Below are 20,776 nucleotides of genomic sequence, written 5' to 3'. Positions count from 1 at the left end.
AAATGGACTTGACACAAATATCACTAAGCTTGTGAAAGTATTATGGGGTTCTATCTTAAAATTCAATTGACAATGAAAGGAGTAACTCATGATCTTTATAAATTCTTGTTAGTTCTTATTTACTTTTGATGTGAGATTCCTATCACGTTCCCTCAAGATGACGGCTATTTGCATTCGCTCATCTTGGCCGAATGCCAACGATTGGAGCGAATAACTGTTTAAGCTTTATGGGCTCTGATACCATGTGAAAATATTATGAGTTCAATCTCAAAAGAAATTGACAATGAGAGGAGTAACACATGATTTTTAGAAACTCTTGAGTGTCTAACTTTATGAATATATACAACTTTCTTAGTACATCTTTAACTATCACTTAAAAACATACCATACGAGGGAAACATTGGTATAGATCTATTGTTTCAACTCTATATAACAACAAATGTGGGTAGCCCTAATTTATTGTAGTTACAATTAAACTATTATTAGTTGTTGTTTGACCCTCTTGGTCGTGCTTAATTAACTCGATGTTGGCGGGTAATGACTGTATTTCTGGAGAAGCTTGGCCACTAGAAAAAGGTCCTACATTCTCTCTAAAGAATGCCGGCGAATTCGACCCTGTAACATCTAAGGAATAACTCGATGGACTCGGAGGACAAGTACTGTTTTGCAAGTCCCCGTTATGATTACTACCAACGGTCATGACATCTTGTATTTCTCTTTTCCTAAAAGTGTGCGAGCTCAGGTCTTTCTGGTCAAAGCTTTTGAAGGCGACCTCGAATCTCTTGACCATGGAATCTTTCGGGTCAAGAAGGATTTTGCGGTGTCCATAGAAGAATTTGGCTGCAAAGACGAATAGAGAGAGCAACGAAGCAGCACCGGCGATGAGGAATAAGCCCCAGAAACTGCTGAGGCTAAGGCTGCTGGACGAAACCTTGGGCTTCTGAGAATCCGAATGGCATTCCGATCGGTCGAGTTTGAACCATTTGTCCTCGATTTTCTTGATCTCATCTCCCTCGGTCACTTTTAGGATCGCCCTCGACATGTCGGCTACTAAAGGAGAACCTTTTGGAAATACCTGTGGATTAATTCAATCAATACCTAAATCATTGATCAACTACTAGATATCAATTAGTAAACAAATTAATGATGATTAATTAAAGTATATAGGCCTTCGAGTAATTAAGATATCGTTGTTCTATTTATTTTTAACAGGTTATTTCTAAGTAAGATAATGAAAATCAATAACTAACCCTTGCTATGCTAAGTATGTGAAATTTTTTCAGTGATTACAGTTACCAATAACTACATCGAAGCCCCACGTTTTATTTATCCGTTAAAAGGAAAAAAAAAACCTAAATGTTTGGATGATCAGCTATATATAGAGGAAGAGAAATAAATAAACAAACATTAAATATATGGAGGAGGTTAAAAAGATGGAGGGAATATAACTTACAAAGCCGAAGCCAGCAGTTTTGAATATTGTTTCGATGGTGGTGTATTTGGAGCAGTACTGAGCAAGAAAAAGCTTCATATATGGGGATTCGTCAATGGCGGCGGAGATACCGCCATTGGCGCTTCCTTTAGACAAAAGACTATCACATTCCTCGGCGGATTTATAAGCCACAATTCTTGAATCTGGAAAACCCGATTCCCTCAAAAGCGGATACACGAAAGAGCTCTCTAGATACCCTACTTTATCTCCGCCACTCTTAAGCAGTTGGTTAAAGTCATTCACCGTTGGTTGGAGTTGCTCAACCGTCAAAAGTGACGTCAGACTAGCCGTGTAACTCTGCGTTAATATCAGCACTACAAACACCCATATTATCACCACAAACCTCGCCGTGTTGCTAATCACGCTCTCCTCTGAAAATATTTACAGAAGCCAAATTACTTAAAGAATGAGATTTTATCTCAAAATCAATTAACAATAAAGTACCGTTAGATCCATTTATCTTTTCGATGATAACCTAAAGATTGTGCCTCTTTGTAATTACTCATTTTGGGTCAAACATGGGTATACTAGATTGATGCTTTTGAGTTTTATGAGCTCTTATACCATATAAATGATCAGGATAATTAGCATATGAGTTTATAAAGTTTCAAAACAGAAGACATAGGAGTAACATATATGACCTAATAAATAAACTTTGTTAAGTAGTTTTACAATTTCAATATGTCATCCTAAAAATTAGGGTTTATAGGGACTCACTGTGTGCAAAGACCATGGTTGAGAATGAGAACCAGAAGCCGGTGCCGACTTGATGCGACGGAGGTCCTCGGAAATCTGGGTTGATTCGGTGCTCAAGAGCCCAAACCACGAAGCCTATGAAGACGAAGAAGCAAACGCTTGTGAGCCAGAGATCCCACGTCAGTGGCTCCAAGAAAATCCATGCGCTTTTTCGTTTGCTGTCTTTCACAGGAACCACCATCACCACGCCGGACTCCGTGTATGGCAACGTGAAGTCAACGTACGTTGACCTATTTGCCCTGATTGTCGTATCGGACACTACTGCGTCGTATTTCTGCAAACACATTGCACGACATTGTTTAGCTAATTAAGATAGTAATATAATAATTGAACTCATTTCTTAACACATTATATAGCACATACATACATATAGTACAACAAGTAACATGTTAAATAATTAATAATATATATACGAGCTAGAGGACGTCTCATAACTACTCCTATACGTTATAGTTTTAACCATATTATTATACAGCATATTAAATAAGGTAAACGAAAAAAAAAATTAGTTGAGGAAACAAAAAAAAAAAAAAGAATAGAAATGTTACCCCAAGCAAGACTTGATAGACTAAGTCATCATAAGTCCCAGCCATGGAACCATCAGGATTTGTAAAGGGAATATAGTCATGAGGAAGGGCATAAGGCAGTTCATTCACAGCAGCCTTAAACACGTCGATCGAGAACCCTGTGACTTGCTTAGTTCCATCACTTACGTCCAAAAACTCCTTAAACCCTTCCTTCACAGCCACGCCGATCCGAAGCCTCTTCTCGTTCGTTGGAATCTCCCACCCCTTTGGAACCTCTGCTGATTCTCCCGGCCATATTATCGGTCCCAAAGCCCTAGAAGAACCCGATAACTTCTCGGTTAGCCCATTTTCTGGGCTCCAGAACCCGACCCTTCTCAATCCGACCCCGATTAGGTTTACTATCTCAAACGTGTCTGAATATAGTTCCCCGTCGACCAGCCTGAACTCTCCAGCGATGCCTTCGAATCTTGTCTCCGATAGGGATTTGATGAGACTTGGACCGGATCCAGAAACTCCAAGAGAGTCGAGATCGGTAAGGCCCTTAGTACTCTTTCCGGTCTCGAATACGAAGCTCGTTGCATTATTTGCCCTAACCTTCTCAATTGCCGAGGCCAACGCAAACGCCGAATCATAAGCCCTAAAGCTCATGGCGTTCAGCTTTCCATCCTCGAAAGTTTCGGGATTCTCTCGCCGGAACTTCCTCCTCCATCGAACCTCGAAGTCTCGGAGCTTCCTGGTCCTCGCCACGTAGGTCCTCACTCCCAAAACTCCTTGCATGGAATCCACCACCGAAGAATTCAACGACCCAAGCAAATCCGTGAAATCGTTGGTCACAATCCAAACAAAGCCTTTCTTCATCATCCCGATCTCACTGGCTTTCTTGAATAACCGAGGTCCGAGGTCATACCTGCAAACCCCCCAAAATAAGGTTTTTAAAAAAACTAATATTCTGTAAATCACGACAAAATAAATATGACTACGATCAAGGATGGAGCAAGAAACAAATATTATTAGAGAGGACTAAGTGCCATAAGAAATTTTAAGAAGGCAAAAATAAATTATAAAATTTCCGAGTTTAATAATTAAATTTAAAGGCATATAAAAATTATTTATACATAAAAATTTAGTTAATCCATAATTATAAAGGTAATGAAAGCCATTAATATTTAATTTATTACATAAAAATATTACACTAGAATATATAAACGAGATATAAAAAATTATAGAGGCACAACCGTATATCGCAGCAATAAACAAAAAAGTCGCGTCTAAAAGACCTTATAAGCTGCGATTTTGACTATGACAATTGTAGCGGTTGTTGCCTTGTCACTAGTCGAGGCTAAATTTTATAGGGATTGTCGATCATTTTGTTATAATGTAATTAATTTAATTATATAACAAAAAAATAAAAAATATTTAACTTGCAAAAATGAAAAAAAAAAATTGGGATAGTCAAGACCTATGGTCCATCCCTGACCACAACGGACATAATTTGAAATAGTGATAGGAAAAAAAAGTCTATTAGGAAAATAGTCAATTTAAACGTTTGATATAACTAAATAGTCAACATTTGATAAATTTTAAGTAAATAACCATTTTTATGTATTTACAGACGTAAATTTTAGATAAATAACCACCTTCATATATATTAAGCCAAACGTTGACTATTTAGTAGTGTCAAGTGTTTAAATTGTTTATTTTTCTAATTTTCAGAAGAAAAAAAGACTCATGGATGATTTAAACATCTCAGTACAAATAGTACTAATATAGTCACCTGTACGTGGTTATTTAAGAAAGCCAGTGAGATGGGGATGATTTAATTAATAAGTCAATGGATGATTTAAACATCTCAGTCAACTTAATCACTGTAATTTATATTTTTTTTTATTACATTACCGTAACTTAATTCAGTGCTTTAAAAAAAAAAAAAAACTTAATTTAGTTAGCACAATTAATAAATATACAAATATAACTCTACTCCAAGTCAAACGGTAAATATTTGACCATATAATTAATTGTGAGTTTTACATACCCCACGTGGACCACGAAAACCCTGGTCTGCATGGTCATGAGCTTGAAGAGCTCTTTCTCGATCTGGTCGTCCGTGGCGGAAGGTGAAATCACGCTACGGTACGGCACGCGCGTGTCAACCTCGTGGAGTGAGTCAACGAGGTACGGAATGAGTCCTTCGCCGTAAGTCGTGTCGGCATAGATGGGCACGATTTCGCTCCAGTTAAAGTTCTGGGCCAGAGAGCTTATTGCTGGAGCTTGAGACGAGTCGTCAATGGCGGCTCGAAAAAAGTATGGACTCCGAGTGGTTGAGGTCAAACTCGGGCTTGTGGCGGAGAACGATAGGATCGGTACTTGAGACTTTTCGCCCAATCCGATCACGAATTTGGCCTGGCTTGATGTCTGTGGTCCCAGGATTGCTTCAACTTGTTCGTTCTTTATCAGATCCACAGCTGTGAGTTTATTTTTCAATTGAAAATTATAAAAGTCAAACATCAAACAAAGATAAGAGTGAAAATCTATTCGCTATAAAATTTGTCTTCTACGTACGTAGCGTCAAATATCAAAAGTCAATGGTTCAGGGAAAAACATATCGTCGGAGAACTAATAAGGAAGGAAATGATTAATAGAGAGAGGAAGAGAGAGATTGAAATAAAACCTGCGCTAGCTGCGTCAACGACATCTTGGTTAGAGTCTCTGATTTTGAGAAGAAGGCGAGTTTTGAAGTGAGGTTTTGAGGCGTAAAACTCTGACAAAGCCATGTCGAGACAGCTCAGCCAAACCTTGGCCATCGGAGTTTCCACGTTGACAACCACCCCCACCTTCACCTGAAACGTTTCGTTCTGCCCCGAAACTCTCATTGATACCAGAAACGACAATAAGACGATGAAGCTGAAGTGGAGCTTTGCCATCATGTTTGATTTTTTTTTTTTTTAGTATCTGACAATCTCGCGTATTGCAATCACCTATAGTTATAGTTAGAAGGTAGTGAAATTATTCATTTTTTATTTTATTGTAGTTTTCTTACTCTCGCTGACCGACTTAGCGTGTGTGTGTGTGGAAAACAATTACCAGAACGGGTTGTTTATTTTATTTATTTATTTATTTATTTTTTTGTAAAGGGTATATATGTAACAAACTAATAAAGCATAAATAAAGGAATTAAAGTTGGTCAAGAAGCAAGAAGCAGTTGTGTGTCATACTCATCTACGTGTTAATATCATATTGCAATATTATATTAGCAACAAATAAATAAAATAAATCCGAGTACGTAAATTTTTAAGTGTCTTATTATACGTATGCAGTCCGTAGACTTCTCCATTATACACAAATAGTGTTGACGCAGTCTCGACTCACTTAATTAGTCGTAACTAATTCATACGCAGGTTCTTATTAAGGTGGGTTTATGTGCTACTAAGGAGTTGTGGCAAGCTAAGATTAGCCAAATTACCTATCGATTTCCCAAATCTAATTTATTTTCAATTAAATATGTATATTCTCTGATTATGCCGCATGAATCATGACCAGCCTTTCAACAATATATATATGGAGTCAACCAGTAGCTTGTAAATGGAATCTCTTTGTAATTTCCTATTTGCAAGTACGTAACAAAGCAAGGTCGCTGTTTTTTTTAAGTAATACGAAATTGGCGGAAGAGGCATGAGCAAGAAACGTTCAATGAAATCCAGATACTTCTTTAACGTAATTTTTTAAAGGAATCAAAACCAAGTTCTTGCATATATTATTATGAGTTTAGTGGTTATAATTAGCATTTCTCAAATCCTGAATGTCAAAGCTTTCCGGAAACGCAGCGAGCATTTATAGATTATTGCCGAACAAACCTTGAGTAGATCTCATCTAAAAACTACTGCAAATCTTTTGCGCGAATAAGTAGAAGGTATATCTTACATATTCATTCGTTATAAAATATATATATATATATTATATATATATATATATTATATATATATATATATATATATATATATATATCTCTCGCACGTTGTTACGGAATAATTAATATATTTTAGTCTGACGGAAGAAATATATAGAGATATGTTAAAAAAATATTTAGGTTTGACAAAAATATATTTAAAGTTTTTTGTAGATATTTTTATCTTTTTGATAAAAAAAAATCGGTCGAATAAACACTACTTGTGTTTAGAGTTCAATCTCTTATTTTTTTTCTTAATAAAAGTTTTTTGTTAAAAACAAAAAAAATTGTGAGCATGTTATTTCCACATGTTCTGAATATCCTTAACTATCAGGAAGTCCCATATCGACTAGAGATGTATCATTTGTGCTCCTTATAAAGGCCATGTGTTACTCCTCTTATTGCCGCCAATTGGTTTTAAGATGGAATCTCATGATACTTTAACATGGTATCAGAGCCAAACTCATTCTCGATGTTGGGCCACCCGTTTCTACAAACTTCACGCACCAGTTGTTCAATCCGGCGTGAGAGAGGTGTATCAGGAAGTCCCACATCGACTGGGGATGTATCTTTTTTGCTCCTTATAAAGGTCATGGGTTACTCCTCCTATTGTTAATTGGTTTTAAGCAGGGCCGGCCCAAACTCACCGGGGGCTCTAGACAATTCAATATTTTGGGACCCTATAATACTAATAAAAATTTAAATTTTCAGGGTGTAAAAATGTAAATTTTTTAGAAAATGGACTAAAAGTATTAATTTTTAAGGTAAAAAATGTAAATTTTCTTAAAAATAGGCAAAAAGTGTAAAATAATTTTTTTTTTGGGGTCCAACTCAATTGGGGGCCCAAGACACAAGCCTTACCCGTCTTAGGTCAGGGTCGGCCCTGATTTTAAGATGAAACCCTATGATACTTTAACCATAACGTCTCCATCTCTTGACTTTGATGTTCTGTAACAAAATTAATATACGCAGTGCAAAATTCAAACTAAACCTTAAAAAAGTATATAATTTTTTTATAAAAAATATATACGTTTGTAGCACTACGTGTACATATTAAGAATTTAGATAATCAACGTGGTTTGCTTTTTGAAGAACCTCATAGAGAAAGGTCTTTTAAGATGGATTAAAGAGATAATGTACTGATCATCTCAAGTTCTAATGTCGAACATAGATGACTTTTATATTACAAGCCAACAAGGAAACATTTAATAACAAACCAAACAAAAAAGAAAGCATAAGTGGTACACAGCTCCCTTAAGCGAGATACAAGAGATGAGATTGATACATAACTCTTGGAAATGAGGAATGGAAAAGGCCTTGGTAAAATCATATGTAGTTTAAAGCTCAATAGAAATATTGTTGGATTTCTATGGTATGATTTTAGTTTGAAAAAATATTGTAATTGTTCAAAATTCTCTGCAACAAGTAATTCAAGATATCCGGGTCACTAAAAGTTGCATGTTATTTTTGCACGAATAAAACTTAAAATATATATTTTTTTAGTTCAGATATCTTTGAAGAGATATGATCGGATTTAATTTCTTGATCTAACATATTCCCGAAAGATTTTATTGCAACCTAAATAAAACTCGTCTAGGGATTTCGTTTTGGTTAAGCATTGATTGAATTAATTTAATCTCACACGGCTTAAATTCTATCTTCCGGCATTCCTGGACTTTCGTGGCTGATCTTTGGACCAATCTCTTGCCTTGGTGATCGGCATCGACAATTGATTCAAAGAATTGCTTGCTACTATTGTGCTTTATGTATACATAGTCCGTGGGTGACGTGTGTTTGTGTATATGGCTGAGACAATCTTATGGAGATGATATTGCTTAAAAAAGAGAGGGAGTCTCTAATCTAAAGAGATCTTAGATTGCAGCTCATTAGAGAATGGAGGAGATTAATGTTTGAGTGAGAGCCTACACACATATTAAACACAAGTGTGGGAGATTGTTATAGGTCCCACTTGCCAAAGTGTAAAGTCTGTATATATACTCTTTACTGTTAAAAATCATTAGTAATCAAGTCTGAATAATAAAAGTCTGATTCTATCCAAACACATTTCTTTCCTTTTTCTCTCTTCTTCTATATTGTCCCTGGTTTGTTATGGTATCAGAGCCAAGGTCTACAACAATGGCAAATCCTACTTCAGCTTCAAATCAAAACCAAAACTTCTCAGCTACAAACAACTCTTCTCAATCTTACCACCAATATCAATCTCAGATCTACCAAAATTTCTCTCCGCACCTTAATCCCCTAAGCGTTCGACTAGATCGAAACAATTACAATTTCTGGAGCTCACAAGTACTTGCAACAACCACGGCTCACGGACTGGACGCATTCCTTCTCGGATCTATTCAGAAACCTTCTCTTCTTCTTGAATCCGTGGCTGAAAACGGCACCACCGTGCGAGCACGGAGTTCACGCTATGGCTAAGGCACGACCAGTTTCTTCTGAGCTGGCTGCTTTCGTCGATCTCTGAGTCAATGCTCGGCCATGTGAGCCGATGCCAAACAGCAGCCGAAGTTTGGACAATCCTCGGATCCTCGTTCCGCACCAGCTCCAAGGCACGAGCTCTTCAGTTAAGATTTTCGCTCCAAACTTTGAAGAAAGGAAATCTTAAAATTGATGAATATTGTCTGAAGATGAAGAGCGTAGCTGATAATCTCATTGCCATTGGAACTAACATCTCTGATGATGAGTTGTTGTTGTACATACTTGGTGGACTTGGTCCTGAGTATGAATCTGTGGTGGTAAACCTTACCAACAGAGCTGATAATGTCTCACTTCAAGAAGCTCAATTCGCATTTCTCTCGCAAGAGATGCGGATCGAAGCTCAAGCCTCAGCACAGTCAAACGATTCATTCGTTGCACCGATGGCACACACTGCGTTTAGAGGTCATGGTCGTGGATCTCGTGGTCGTGGCCGCGGTGGTCGGTCCAGCGGAAGAGGTAATCGGCCAGTGTGTCAACTTTGCGGCCGTGTCGGACATGTCGCGATAAAATGCTTTCACCGATTCGATATATATTTCCAAGGTGGACAACCACAGAGCAAAGGCCAGAGCAACAACGGTGAAAGCCACACCAACTTCTCTCAGCCTAACTCAGGCCATCAAGCCTACGTGGTCTCGAACGATGAAGCTCAAAACAATCAGGAATGGTTCCTCGACAGCGGTGCGACCAACCACATCACCACTGATCTCAACAACATGGCCATTCACTTAGAGTACAAAGGGAAGGACAAACTAATCGTAGGTAACGGGTCATCTCTTCCTATTTTACACATTGGTAGTACTAGATTAAATGATAAACATGGCAGCCTCCTACTAAAAAATATCCTTCACGTCCCTTCCATCACCAAAAATTTGTTGAGCATCTCCCAGTTTACTAGAGATAATAATGTCCTAATTGAGTTCTTCCATGATAAATGTTTTGTTAAGGACAAGGTTACTCTGGAAATTCTTCTGGTGGCGGATCTTAGAGATGGACTCTATCAATTAGACTTGTCAAAGCTTACCACTCCATTTCATTCTTTGAAGTCAAATATGCAAGCCTTTGTGTCTGAGTTGCAAGGATCCATTTTCTCTATTGCCTGTAACAAAAGGATTTCCACATATTGTAATTCTTTTTCAGATTTGTCAAATTGTACTTGCTATGTTTGCAATACCAACTCAAACAATTCTAAGACATCTGATATCAATGCATGGCATAAAAGACTTGGTCATCCTTCAAAGGATACTCTAGTCAAAGTCTTGTCTTCTATGAAATGTAGCCTTAATGTGGATAATTTGAAGTTTTGCTCAGATTGTGCTCTAGGAAAATTTCATCAGTTCCATTTTCCTGCCTTAAATGTCAAAACCACAGAGCCTTTTCAACTCATTCACTCTGATTTATGGGGTCCCTTACCTGACCTATCTGTAGATGGATATAAATATTATATACATTTTGTTGATGATCTCACAAGATTCACTTGGGTCTTTCCCCTTAGAACAAAGTCAGAAGCCACAAATACTCTCCTTAGATTCATCACTTTTGCTGAGAGACAATTCAACACAAAAATTAAGGGCATCCAAACAGATTCGGGGGGGGGGGGGGGGGGGGGGGGGGGGGGGGGGGCACTATTACCTATTTTAAATAAGCTAGGAATTTCCTTTCGACATCCATGCCCACATATTCATCAACAAAATGGAAAGGCGGAGCGTAAACACCAACATATTTGTGAGTTAGGTCTTACACTCTTAGCACAAGCACACTTACCCTGTAAATTTTGGTGGGATTCTTTTGTCTCTGCTGTGTACATAATAAAAAGACTTCCTTCATCCTCTTTAAACTTCAAATCCCCCTTTGAATTGATTTTTAAAACAAAACCAGACTATCATTTCTTCAAAAAATTTGGGTGTGCTTGCTATCCTTACTTGAGACCCTATAATAACCACAAATTTAGATTTAAATCTTCAATGTGCACATTTTTAGGCTACAGTCCATCACATAAAGGATACAGATGTCTTAATGAGTTTGGTAAAGTTTACATTGCTAGGTCAGTATTATTTGATGAATCCGTGTTCCCTTTTGCTCAAAATCCGCCCAAATCAAATAAAAAAAATTGCTCTATCCTTGGTCCTCAACTTCCTGTGTCATGTCATGAGTTCCCTCCTCTTTGTCAAAAGCAACTTGGTCCACACATCCAACTTCTACTTATGAAACTGCGGTCCCCACTGTACCACAAAGTACCTTACACAACACCCTTTCACCTAATGTTGTGGTCCCCACTGTTGTACCACAAAGTCCTCAGCCTCTTGTATCACAACGGTTACCAATGTCCCATTCTTTGCCCAATAGTCCAAACCAATTGGCCCCACAATCTTTATCCCCTCAAAACATGGACCAAGAAACAAATTCAATAGAAAATTCAATAGATGACTCTTGCTTGCCTGCTCAAACTACTTTTGAGCATTGTTCTTCTCACTTTCCCCTCTGTCCACCTCCTCTACCCTTACTTCCCATCAATAATCACTCCATGACCACCCGTGCTAAGGCTGGCATCTCAAAGCCAAAAATATCATTTAATGTGGAATTACTAATGTGTGAATTGGAAAGTGAGCCTTTATCTATCAGTGAGGTTTTGTCTATCCCAGAATGGAAGAATGCTATGTCTTCTGAGTATGCAGCTCTGCTTAGGAACAATACATGGGAGCTAGTGCCATTCGAACAGTCAATGCATGTGGTCCAGAACAGATGGGTATTCAGAGTGAAGCATAAAGCTGATGGATCAGTGGAAAGGCTCAAAGCAAGGCTGGTTGCCAAGGGTTTTCAACAAACCCCTGGTCTGGATTTCTTTGAAACATATAGCCCAGTCATTAAACCCTCAACACTGAAGGTGGTGTTCACTCTAGCCGTTACCTACAACTGGGATATACAACAAGTCGACGTCAACAACGCTTTTCTTAATGGCACTCTAAAGGAGAAAGTGTTCATGCGACAACCCGAGGGATTCATCGACAACTCCAAGCCTAATCATGTATGTCTCCTAAAGAAGGCGTTGTACAGCCTCCGTCAAGCCCCACGAGTTTGGTACGATCAGCTCAGTAATGCCCTTCTCCAGTGGGGTTTCACAAACTCCACCTCAGATATATCCTTGTTCATCTATAAGAAGGTTGACAAAATCATTCTTCTTCTCGTCTACGTTGATGACATCCTCGTCACCGGCAATGATGCATATCTGATTAACAAGGCTATCTCCGACTTAGATAAGTCATTCACGCTAAAAAGCCTCGGCTTCATCAATTTCTTCCTCGGGTTTGAAGCATCCCGGACCAACTCGGAATTAAGGCTCACTCAACAAAAGTATCTCAAAGAGCTCTTGCTGAAAACAAACATGGCAAACTCTACTCCTTGCCCAACGCCGATGTGCCCGAGTCACAAGCTTCACAAGTCCGATGGTCCACTCCTTGAGGAACCAACCTTGTATCGCAGTACCGTCGGATCACTCCAATACCTGACCTGGACACGCCCCGACATCTCCTTCGCTGTGAATAAGTTGAGCCAATACTTACAAGCACCAACGGTGAATCATTGGTTAGCCTGTAAGCGTGTCCTTTGGTATCTCGTCGGCACTCCCACATGAGGTCTCAAGTTCACTCCCGCACCACAAATTTTACTCACGGCATATGCCGATGCCGATTGGGGAAACAATCTGGACGACCGGAGGTCAACCAGCGGGGTGTGCGTGTTTCTCGGTGACAACTTAATCACGTGGACGTCAAAGAAACAAGAGGTTGTTTCCCGGAGCAGCACAGAGGCAGAATATCGGGCGCTCTCCTCTACAGCCGCTGAGATTATTTGGCTTCGATCTTTGTTTGAAGAACTTGGCGTCAAAGTGGCCACTCAAGCCTCGGTGATTTGGTGTGACAACATGGGGGCTGGCTCTCTAGCGTCGAACCCGGTATTCCACGCGCGGACCAAACGTATCGAAATCGATGCCCACTTCATCCGGGAGAAGTAGCATCAGGGCAGATTGAAGTTCGATACGTGCCGACTGAAGATCAAGTTGCCGATATGTTTACCAAACCACTGAGTGTTCCCAGATTCATGTCATTGTGTTCCAAGCTTAACCTTGCGTCTCCAGGTTGAGCTTGAGGGGGCGTATTAAACACAAGTATGAGAGATTGTTATAGGTCCCACTTGCCAACGTGTAAAGTCTGTATATATACTCTTTACTGTTAAAAATCATTAGTAATCAAGTCTGAATAATAAAAGTCTGATTCTATCCAAACACATTTCTCTCATTTTTCTCTCTTCTTCTATATTGTCCCTGGTTTGTTAACACCTAAGTTCTTGTACCTACCAAAACGGAACCCTTTTGCAGTGATTCACATGTCCAAACATAGACTCTGAAATATACTTTGAGGAGTCGGAGCCTCAGAGAAAATTGTTTGAAGCTGAAATCTAAGTTACTTCCTAAACTCTTTTGCAGTGATTCACATGTCCAAACATAACCATTGACTCAAAAAATAGAAACAAAGACCCAATTCTACCTAATTCAATTTTGAAACTCTAGATTAATCTTTAGCCAACTTGATAGAGGTTTTTCATTGCTAGTTCAAGGCTCCATGGCTACATACACGATATTGTATTGTTAGGAATCCCACATAAAAAAAAAAGAATAGAAATTAACAAGGTTTATAAAAGTAATGATCGAGTTACTCTTCTCATAGTCAATTGGTTTTGAGATGGAACCTCATGATACTTTCACATGATAACATAACCCATTAAGCTCAAACGGGTATCCGATCCATTTAATTGGTATTTGATCCAAGAGTCATCATTTTGAGAGGGGCTGTTAGGAATCTCACATAGAAAAGAGAATGAGAACTAACAAGATTTATAAAGATCACGGGTTACTACTTTCACAGTCAATTGGTTTTGAGATAGAACTATGATACTTTGACATACTCCGACAAACACTGATTCGAGACATTAATCAGTGATGTACATTTGGCTTCAATTTTTTAAGCTATAAATCACTATATATTTATAGACGAAAAAATTCATCACTATAGATCTGTATATATACGGACCATATTGTCAACTTATATACAACGAATTGACTCTTATACTCAAACACAATACATGCATGCATGTGTAGAAACAATTAAGCTATTAGTTGTTGTTGGTCCTTCGTTAGATCCCGCATATGCGTCGAACGACTCTAACCCTAATTTGTCGTAGTGACAATCAAGCTATTAGTTGTTTGTCCCTCATTGTCCTGCACAATCAACTCGATCTCTGGAGAAGCTTGGCCACTAGAAAAATATCTTGTATTCTCGCTAAAGAACGCCGGTGAATTCGATCCGGTAACATCTAACGAATAACTCGACGGACTTGGAGGACAAGTACTATTTTGCAGGTCCGCGTTATGATTACCATTAACGGCCATGACTTCTTGTTCTCTCTTCCTGAAAGTGTGCGAGCTCAAGTCTTTTTGGTCAAAGCTTTTGAAGGCGGTCTGGATTCTCTTGACCACGGAGTCTTTCTGGTCAAGCAAGAGTTCGCGGTGTCTATAGAAGAATCTGGCTGCAAAGTGGAATAGAGATAGCGACGAAGCAGTGCCCGCAATAAGGAATAGGCCCCAGAAACTGCCTAGGCTGAGGCTGTGGGACGAGACACTGGGGTGTTGAGCTTGGCATTCCGATCGGTCTAGTTTTAACCATTTGTCCTCGATTTTCTTGATCTCGTCTCCCTCAGTCACCTTGAGGATCGCCCTCGACACGTCGGCTACAAGAGGAGACCTTTTTGGAAATACCTGGGGATTAATTCAGTACAAAATATATGAATTGCAATTTTTCGGGTTCCATAAAGACCCTCGAGGAGGGTATATATATAAAAGATGGAGAAGTAATCTTACAAAGCCAAAACCAGCAGTTTTTAATATTGGTCCGATGGTGGCGTATTTGGAGCAGTACTGAGCAAGAAAAAGCTTCATGTATGGAGATTCGTCAATAGCAGCGGATATACCTCCATTGGCGCTTCCTTTGGACAAAAGATTGTCAACTTCCTCCGCGGATTTACAAGTCACGATTCTTGATTTTGGAAAACCTGATTCTATCAAAAGCGAGTGCATGAAAGAGCTCTGAAGACACCCTACTTTATCGCTGCCACTTCTAAGCAGTTGGTTAAAGTCTGCCATCGTAGGTTGGAGTTGCTCCACCGTCAAAAGTGACGTCAGACTAGCTGTGTAACTCTGCGTTAATATCACCACTACGAACACCCAAATTATCACCACAAACCTCGCCGCATTGCTAGTCACGCTTTCCTCTGAAGATTTTCAAAGAGAAAACCAAATTACTAAGAGCCATGCGCACCAGTTTCATTCCAAAATTAATTGACTATAAGCTGAGCAATTCGTGATCTTATTATATATTTTGTTAAATCCATTTATCTTTTTTATTAGAGCCTCAAAAATTAGAATGCAATAAGTAGCCTTATATATTTTGTTAAATCAATTTATATTTTCGTTCTGACGATTCTTTGTGTTTTACTCATCTTAGTTCGAATCTCACTATTTTGAGACCTCTGAAAGCATGTTAATGAGGGGAGTATTCGACTTTATAAACCTTATAAATTCTCAAAACTTTTTAGAATGAGAAAAGTAATCCGTAATGTTTCAATATGATATTATTAACATTACGATTAAATTTATAGTGGGACTTACTGTGTGCGAAGACCATAGTTGAGAAGGAAAACCATAATCCAGTGCCGATCTGATGCGACGGAGACCCTCGAAAGTCTGGATTGATTCGGTGCTCGAGAGCCCAAACTACGAAGCCTATGAAGACGAAGAAGCAAAAGCTTGTGAGCCAGAGATCCCACGTCAATGGCTCCAAGAAAATCCATGCACTTCTTCGTTTGTTGTCTTTCAAGGGAACCACCATGACCACGCCAGACTCCGTGTACGGCAATGTAAAGTCAACGCGCGTTGACCTGCTTGCCCTGATTGTGGTGTCCGACACTATTGCGTCGTAGTTCTGCAAACAGATTGCAGGACACTGTTTAGCTGAATAAAACAGGTAAAAAACTAATGATAACTTTCTACGTTAAATATTCTACAAAAGCATTCTAGTGCATGGATAGAGAAGTGCTGGCATGCATACTAATTTATTTCAGAAGAATTAGTTACTCTCCGTAGAAAAAATAAATGATATTCATATATATAGACACGTACACACACTACACGTAAGGATGAAGTCATGGCTTTTTTTATGGATCTAATTTAAATTCTATCGTATCAATGTGTTCCAGTGAGGAAGTATTTCTTAACTTCATGAAAGAAGAAAAACTTGGTTATATGTATGAAGTAATATCAGAAAATTGTTTCTTTGATCATCGAATTCTTGAAAGAAAAAAAAAAAAACAGTTACTAATATAGTATGGGCTAATATATATAAGGAACCCCACCCTGAGCGTGAATGAGAACTCATGATTGTTTAAAAAGGTAATAGGTTACTCTTGTCGTTGTCAATTAATACATTCACTTCAACATGCAATAATGCATTCACAACTAAAATATTACTTACCTAATAACAGGAGCTTTTTGCTTCAAAAAAAAAAAAAAAAGTCCTAGAAAAAGTCATAAAAAACCTTATACGTAGTGGAGTTGAATGCAAAGACTATATATATATATATAATCTGGTAAATGAAGAACAATGTCAGCTAAGGATATAAAGAAAAGAATAGAAATGTTACCCCAAGAAAGACTTGATCGACTAAGTCATCATAAGTCCCTGCACTGGAGCCATTAGGAAAAGCAAAGGGAATATAGTCATGAGGAAGGGCATAAGGCAGTTCATTCAAAGCAGCCTCAAACACGTCAATGGAGAACCCTTTGACCAGCCTAGTTCCATTACTTACGTCCACAAACTCCTTAAACCCATCCCTCACCACAACACCGATCCGAAGCTTCTTGTCGTTCGTCGGAATGTCCCATCCCTTCGGAGCTACCACTGATGCTCCGGGCCATATGATTGGTCCCAAAACCCTAGAAGAATTCTTGCCGCTATTACTATTAGTATTTACCGATAAGTACTTCTCTGACAGCTTGCTTTTCGGGCTCCAGAAACCGACCCTTCTCCATCCGTCACCATTCAGATTGACTATCTCAAACGTGTCTGACTGTAGTTGACCGCTGGCCAGCCTGAACTCCCCCGAAATTCCGTCGAAGCTTGTCTCCGCTAGGGCTTCGATGAGCCTCGGACCCGTTTGAGATACTCCGAGAGAATCCAGATCGGTCGAGCCAATAGTAGTTCCGGTTTCGAAGACAAAGCTGGTTGCATTTTCCCTAACCTTCTCAACGGCGAAGGCCAAGGCAAAAACAGAATCGTATGCCCTCAAGCTCATGGCGTTCAGTTTCTCTTCCTCGAAAGTTTCGGGATTCTCTCGCCAGAACTTCCTCCTCCATCGAACCTCGAAGTCTCGGAGCTTCCTCGTCCTCGGGACGTAGGTCCTCACTCCCAAAACTCCTTGCATGGAATCCACCACCGAAGAATTCAACGACCCCAACAAATCGGTGAAATCGTTTGTCACGATCCAAACAAAGCCTTTCTTCATCATCCCAATCTCATTCGCTTTCTTAAATAGCCGAGCTCCGAGATCGTACCTGTAATGCCCCGCAATCATGAGGTCAAAAGAAAATTAAAAAAAAAAAAAAGCAGCAAATAAATAAACTTATAGACGTGATTTGTTTCTTTAAAGCCTCTAAAAATCCTTTTTTGTCCTAGTGTTACTTGTGACTTTAAACACCTCAATAAAAGAAGACCTATTCACAAGTAATATTATCATATAAAGAAAATCAACAAGTAGTAATACACGATCACCTTTGGTAAATATTTGACCATATAATTAGTTATGACTTTTACGTACCACATGTGGACCACGAAAACCCTGGTCTGCATGGTCATGAGCTTGTAAAGCTCTTTCTCGATCTGGTCGTCTGTGGCAGATCGTGAGATTGCGCTCCGGTACGGCACGCGAGCATCGACTGCGTGGAGTGAGTCAACGAGGTATGGAATGAGTCCTTCGCCGTAGGTTGTGTCGGCATAGATGGGCACGATTTCGCGCCACTTAAAGTTCTGAGCCAGAGAGCTTATTGCTGGAGCTTGAGACAAGTCATCAATGGCGGCTCGGAAGAAGTACGGACTCCGAATGTCTGAGGTCAAACACGGGCTTGTGGCGGAGAACGATAGGATCGGTACTCGTGATTTTTGGCCCAATCCGATCATGAATTTGGCTTGCCTCGATGACGGTGGTCCCAGGATCGCTTCAACTTGCTCGTTCTTTATCAGGTCCACAGCTGTATTTAGTTTATTAGTTGTCAGTTGAAAATTATTCAAGCCAAACATCAAGGATAAGATATATATAATATATTATGCATACGTTATTGTATAAACTTTGATCATGACTTAATTCAACGGGTTGTTATTCATTAATTATTTCCGGCACGAATTACGAATATACCTGGACATTGCTTAAGTCACTTAGGTTTTGTGGTGAATATCTATTATCTTTAAATTAATTTGTCTCCTACGTACGTAAGATCTTAATTATCTGACTATATGATTAAAACGGAAACATTATTATTACTAACCGAATCTCACAAACCAATGGCTCAACTACTTGAATTCAGGAAAAACGTACATATCGTCGGAGAACTAAGATGGAATGAAATGATTAATTAAGGAGAGAGAGAGAGAGGGAGAGAGAGAGAGAGGCTGAAATAAAACCTGCGCTAGCAGCGTCGACGATATCTTGGTTGGAGTCTCTGATTTTGAGAAGAAGGCGAGTTTTGAAGTGAGGGTTTGAGGCGTAAAACTCAGACAAAGCCATGTCGAGACAGCTCAGCCAAACCTTGGCCATCGGAGTTTCCACGTCGACAACCACCCCCACCTTCACCTGAAACGTTTCGTTCTGCCCCGAAACTCCCATTAATACCAGAAACGACGATAGGACGATGAAGCGGAAGTGGAGCTTTGCCGTCATGTTTGTTTTTTTTAGTATCTGACCATCCCACGTATTGCAATCACCTATAATTATACAAGGTACTGAAATTATTTATATTTTATTTTATTTTGGCTTTCCTATATTCAACCGTCAAAGATTCTTACCCCATTCAAAGTACTTCCTTTTTCTTTCTTGTTTTCTTCTGCTCTGACCCATTCAAAGTAAGTGTGAATGTGTCTGTGTGGAAAACAATTACCAGAACGATGCTCCAGAACTCTCTCCTCGTTTGATAGACAATGAATTAATAAAAACATAAATGAAGAAGTGATGATTGGCCAAGAAGCAGTTGTGTGTCATGGTCATCTTCGTAGTAGTAACGTATTAACAACTAATAAAACAAAGAAAATCAATGTATACATAGCCGGTAGACTTGTCAAATTCATGGAATTTCAAAAAAATAAAAATAAATAAGCTGGTCTTTGATGGATGTCAAATGACTTATCTTTGGTGTGTTAACACCAATGATTGAAATGTCCCCTGCCATTTTTATCGGTTGTCCTAAAAATCGAAAATTGCGATGATCGATGAAAATTACGACGAAAATAATGTAAAAATTTAAAAAAATTGTGTTCACGAAAATTGTGGTAGCCAACGGAAATTACGATGGAGATAATGTTGCATAATTCAAACATAAAAAATAAGTTTTGTTTACATAAAAAGTTCTAAATATACATAAGTTTCAATTACAAACACGCATAATACACGACTATAATAAGTTCAAACTTCAAAGTCAAACACAAATAATAAACAAGTACATAATAAGTTAAAAATATCAAATTCAAGCATATATAATAAGTTCTAAACACATCATAGTTTCAAAAACTACCATAAATATGAAATTCACTAATAAGTTATTATTTTTCATATTTCAAATACTTGTTTACAAATACATATATTAAACTACAATTTACTAACAATTAACTTACAATTGACATCAATTTCAAATTTGTAACTTCTCCAAAAAAATTAAAACAATTATATCTTTACCATGAAACAAGTACAAAACAACATTTTATGAAAAAACCTTAAAAATTACAATTTATAAGCTGAAAGACACAAATGTACACAAATAAACGCAATTTTTCGAAATATTGTTGAATTTGCACTAGCTTGGTCGGCTTATGGGCGACGCGACCGAAATTGCGGCGTGAAATGCAACAGAAATTGTGACGAAAATTACATGATTTTTTGTGTTTTATACTATGGGCAAAACGATATTAAGGGACGCACATATGATCGTAAACGTGTCGGACTTCTCAAATACCGCAATTTCGGCGTAATTTCCGCGCAATTTCGGCGTAATTTCCGCGCAATTTCCCAAAATTTTAAACTTTGGTCAATGCTAGTAGCAACTAACATTGTGCATGTTCTTATTGAAGCAGGTTTAATGTGCCACGCTACGGAATCATAGGAAACTTTGATCTGAAAGAAACGAATTAAAAACTATTAGCCAAATAAATACTGTAAATTTCTAAACTCTGGATTAGTTTCTATTATTATCTG

The 20,776-nt window shown here is 38.6% G+C and overlaps 2 protein-coding genes across 2 annotated transcripts; both read right to left on the bottom strand.

Annotated features, from left to right (window-relative positions):
- Nucleotides 1-419: 419 nt before the first annotated feature.
- Nucleotides 420-5,645, bottom strand: LOC149391739 (glutamate receptor 2.7-like). The gene is made up of 6 exons (XM_089619494.1): nt 5,444-5,645; nt 4,808-5,237; nt 2,797-3,682; nt 2,210-2,522; nt 1,454-1,863; nt 420-1,075 (listed from the first exon to the last, which is right to left on the bottom strand). The coding sequence occupies exons 1-6, from the start codon at nt 5,643-5,645 to the stop codon at nt 452-454; spliced, it is 2,865 nt and encodes a 954-aa protein (XP_089475620.1). The 3' UTR covers nt 420-451.
- Nucleotides 5,646-14,092: 8,447 nt separating this feature from the next.
- Nucleotides 14,093-19,507, bottom strand: LOC149391738 (glutamate receptor 2.7-like). The gene is made up of 7 exons (XM_089620815.1): nt 19,378-19,507; nt 18,997-19,296; nt 18,137-18,566; nt 16,964-17,873; nt 15,933-16,245; nt 15,126-15,535; nt 14,093-15,023 (listed from the first exon to the last, which is right to left on the bottom strand). The coding sequence occupies exons 1-7, from the start codon at nt 19,427-19,429 to the stop codon at nt 14,436-14,438; spliced, it is 3,003 nt and encodes a 1,000-aa protein (XP_089476941.1). The 5' UTR covers nt 19,430-19,507; the 3' UTR covers nt 14,093-14,435.
- Nucleotides 19,508-20,776: the final 1,269 nt, after the last annotated feature.

This window comes from Urtica dioica, chromosome 7 (genome assembly GCF_054948205.1).
Source record: "Urtica dioica subsp. dioica isolate 48M chromosome 7, U.dioica_male_clone48M_v1_H2, whole genome shotgun sequence".
Classification (NCBI taxonomy): Eukaryota; Viridiplantae; Streptophyta; class Magnoliopsida; order Rosales; family Urticaceae; genus Urtica; species Urtica dioica.
The sequence above is the reverse complement of the archived record's forward strand: the minus strand, read 5'-3'. Positions and strand labels throughout refer to the sequence as shown.